We start from the raw sequence: 3,809 nt of genomic DNA, 5'->3' as shown, positions 1-3,809 counted from the left end.
AGAAGAGAAGAAGAAAATACATTGGTTCACGTGGTGGAAATTGTGTGTACTAAAGAAGAAGGGTGGATTGGGGTTCAGGGATCTTCATAGCTTTAATCTTGCTATGTTATCAAAGCAGTGGTTGCGTCTTCTCCAAAATCTGGACTCATTGTGTGCACGTGTATTAAGTGCTAAATATTACCCCAATGGTGATATATTAAAAGTTGGACCGAAGAACGGGTCGTCATTTATTTGGCAAAGTATTGTGGCTCGAATTCAGACTTTCAAGAGAGGTTGTATGTTGCGAGTTGGAACGGGCTCGCAAATAAATATTTGAGATGATCCTTGGATTCCTTCTAGTGCATCAAGAAAGGTTATAACACCTAGAGCAGGGACAATGTTAACACTAGTAAAGGAAATTATAGACCCTCACACGAGACAGTGGGATCTGGACCTTATTAGGTCTATCTTTTCACCGGTTGATGTTGCTAGAATAATTCAAATTCCGCCTTTGAATGGAGGCCGTGGAAGATTTTGTGGCGTGGCAGTATACGAAGTTAGGAACCTTCTCGGTTCGGTGCGGCGCACCACATGGAGTTTAACCATCAGTTTGGGAGCCAAATAGTAAGGTCGGACGGACATGGTAGCGTTCAATTGAACTCCATATGGAAACAACTTGGGCAACTACGCACTCCAGGGAAAATAAAACACTTCGGTGGAAGGTGCTTAGGGCTGTACTACCATGCCTTGGAGTCTTAGCCGGAAGACACCCTCCAGTCCTTCCACAATGTCCAGTTTGCAATACAGGGACTGATGACATTCAACATGTTCTTTTCTGCTGTCCTTGGGCGCGCAAGGTTTGGGCCAAGCTTGGGCTAAAAACTGCTATAGATGAGGCAGTAGCGCAAGGCAGGTTGGGATCAGTTACTTTTGAAATCCTGCTGAAAAATCGCTCATCCATTGGTGACATCCCACAGCTGAACTAATCCTGATTGCTATGTGGTTCGTAGGGTGGCAGCGGCGCCAAGTAGGCAAAGGAGAGATGATACAGGAGCCTGATCGCTCGGTTGTTTCAATCAAAGTTTTGGCAACAAACTTTGTCAGAGCTGCAACACCAAAACATCCAGTTTGAAAAGAGATTCATACATGGAAGAAACCGATCGAAGGCACTGTTAAGATTAATGTGGATGCATCGTTTTGTCAGGAAACACTCTCAGGATCCAGTGGAGCGGTGGCGAGAGACCATAAAGAAAATTTTATTTTGGCAGCAACTTGGGTTCTGAACCCCATGTTTGCAGTGCAGAATCAGCAGAATTGAGTGCTATTCGGAATGGCCTATACCTAGCATGGAGAATTGGATGCAATAAGGTATACATCGAATGAGATAGCATACTTGCGGTAGAAGCTGTTACACGAGCAGATGAATATATGGGTCCTGATGTGGCAGTAATAGCTGAATGTATCCATCTCACTACGGATTTCGCCAATATTGACTATAGTTATTGTTGTAGGGAAATTAATGTGGTTGCTGATAGCTTAGCTAAGAAGGGGAGCCTTGGCGCAGTGGTAAAGCTGCTGCCTTGTGACCATGAGGTCACGGGTTCAAGTCCTGGAAACAGCCTCTTGCACTCTACTATCCCCGACTTTATTCTTTCCCACATTGTAAACGATATGGCAATTGTTTGAGGAATAAAGTTTATAATGTTAAAAAAAACTTCCTAACTGCTGCCTTTGCTCGGACTGGATGTTGGAATTGAGTGGAACTGTTCTAAAATAAGTGTCTGGAATTTAACTCGGGATAGTTATCATTTTTGAAGTCCTTAACTCAGGACAAGTTGGATGTGAACAATTGACTGAGACTGAGAAAATTTACAGACACAGAAAAGGAAAGCAAAGCATACAGCTCAGCGAGAGGTGGCTCGCTTTCATCCATGCTACAACTGACAACAATGACAGAACGATTCATGGCAAATGTAAAATGTACTATAGTAAATGGCAGAACAACGCACATACTATAGGAAACGTTGCCGATCGATCACTGATCGACGCCGTAGTCGATGCTGAGCTCGCGCATGGGTGGGATGGTTTCCATGGCGAACACCATCAGGTGGGGGTACGACTCGTCCTCGTCGCCGCGGACCACCAGCTGGACGAACGCGTTCGGTGCGCCGCTGTGGCTGATGTAGGCCGCGAAGTTCCTCCTCGTGGACACGTCGATCACGTACCCCGGCGTCGGGCACTGCGCGAACCGGGGTGGTTTCTCGCCGTCGTCCGGAAGCACGGCCGCGGGGGCGTCCCCCCACTCCCTCCACCTCGGCGGGAACTTCCTCGGGTCGACGATGCCTCCCCACTCCTCCGTCGACGCGCCGGTCCTGGCATTTGCATCCGCGTTGGCAATGCGGGACTGATCCGCGGGGAGCACGTCCCCCGTGAACTCGCAGAGGAAGGCGCCCGGCTGGATCAGGTCCAGCGTCCTCACGCCCCACTCCGTCTCCTTGGACCGGAACACCTCCAGCCGGTGCTTCATCCCCCGCTGCGTCACCCGGTTGGGGCAGCTCCCGGGTGGGCACCCGCACCTCGCGCCGCACTCGTACACCACCGGCCGTCCCCTCACGAGCGTGCCGTCGGCACTGTACGCCGGGCCGCCCCCGCCGCTCCTCTTCACGCAGGCGCAGCCGGACGCCGCGCACTTGGACGACATCTCGCTGCACGCCGTCTTGGAGTAGATGCAGCACTTGTGGACGCGACTCACAGATTTGGGCGGCGCCCGGAACTCTGGGCGTGCGAGGTACACGAACTCGAGGGGAGAGACGTCGTGGTCCACCGTGTTGCGGACGGGGACGGGCACAGCCTCCTTGCCCTTGGACATGTCCATCGTGAGGTAGCCGGGCGGCCGGATCTTGGCGACGAGCGCGTCGGTGAGGTCTCTGGCGGAGCGCCAGGTGTTGCTGCCGAGCGCGTCCTGGCCTGGCAGGCGCACGAGCTTGAACTGGCAGACCTCGTGGCCGGACTTGCCGGGGCCGTAGGCGAAGGACTCGACCTTGTAGAGGCCATCGTAGACGTAGAGCTTGCCGCTGGGGCTGGCGTCACAGTCATGGCAGCGGATGACGCGCACCTCGACGTCGTACTTGCAGCTGTAGACGAGGGCGAGGTTGCCGCGCTGGAACTCCTGGTCGGAGAGGTGGTCACCGCCGTTGCGCGGACGGCCGCCGCTCCCCGTGTACATCAAGACGTCCCCGTTGTCGTGGTCGTCGAGGTACCCGCCGGAGGACACGATGCTCGTGGCGACCGGGTGGCCCTCGTCGAGCTTGCTGGCGGGCACGTAGCCGATGCCGGCCTGGGTGTGGCAGTGCAGGCCGACGACGAGGAGCTCGGCGCGGTAGTTGAAGGCGTCGCCGACGAGGACGCCGGGGACGGGGCCCACGATGCGCACGTCGCGGTAGAGGCAGAGCTCCCCGTCGATCATGGCGCTGAGGGCCCGCATGTCGGCCCGGTTGCGGCCCGCGTGGTGGTGCTCGGAGTTGCGGTGGAAGCGGCCACGGAGCGCCTCGAAGATGAGCCGCGCGCGGCGCACCATGTTGCGCACCTCCAGCATGTCCGCCTGCGCCGTGGCTCTGGCGCGCACCATCTCCGCGCCCGGGACCCCGCGCGGCCGCTTCCTCCCCGAGGTGCCGGCGGCCGGGGACGAGGCCCGCGCCGGGCTGGCGCGCGCTCTGGGCGGAGGAGGGGGCGGAGGCAGGGGATACGGCTCCCGTGGCGGCGGGGGCAGGGGAGACTGTACGCGTGGCGGTGGCGGGGGCAGGGGAGACCGTGCATGTGGCGGTGGCGGG

The 3,809-nt window shown here is 56.2% G+C and overlaps 1 protein-coding gene across 1 annotated transcript in view; it reads right to left on the bottom strand.

Annotated features, from left to right (window-relative positions):
* Positions 1–1,732: 1,732 nt before the first annotated feature.
* LOC119279960 (histone-lysine N-methyltransferase family member SUVH9-like) overlaps positions 1,733–3,809 on the bottom strand; it is a 2,584-nt gene continuing 507 nt past the window's right edge. The window contains exon 2 of the mRNA XM_037561002.1: positions 1,733–3,754. Within this exon, the coding sequence (XP_037416899.1) occupies positions 2,015–3,754 (1,740 nt within the window). The 3' untranslated portion in view covers positions 1,733–2,014. The remainder of the gene's footprint in view (positions 3,755–3,809) is intronic.

This window comes from Triticum dicoccoides, chromosome 3B (genome assembly GCF_002162155.2).
Source record: "Triticum dicoccoides isolate Atlit2015 ecotype Zavitan chromosome 3B, WEW_v2.0, whole genome shotgun sequence".
Taxonomy (NCBI): Eukaryota; Viridiplantae; Streptophyta; class Magnoliopsida; order Poales; family Poaceae; genus Triticum; species Triticum dicoccoides.
The sequence above is the reverse complement of the archived record's forward strand: the minus strand, read 5'-3'. Positions and strand labels throughout refer to the sequence as shown.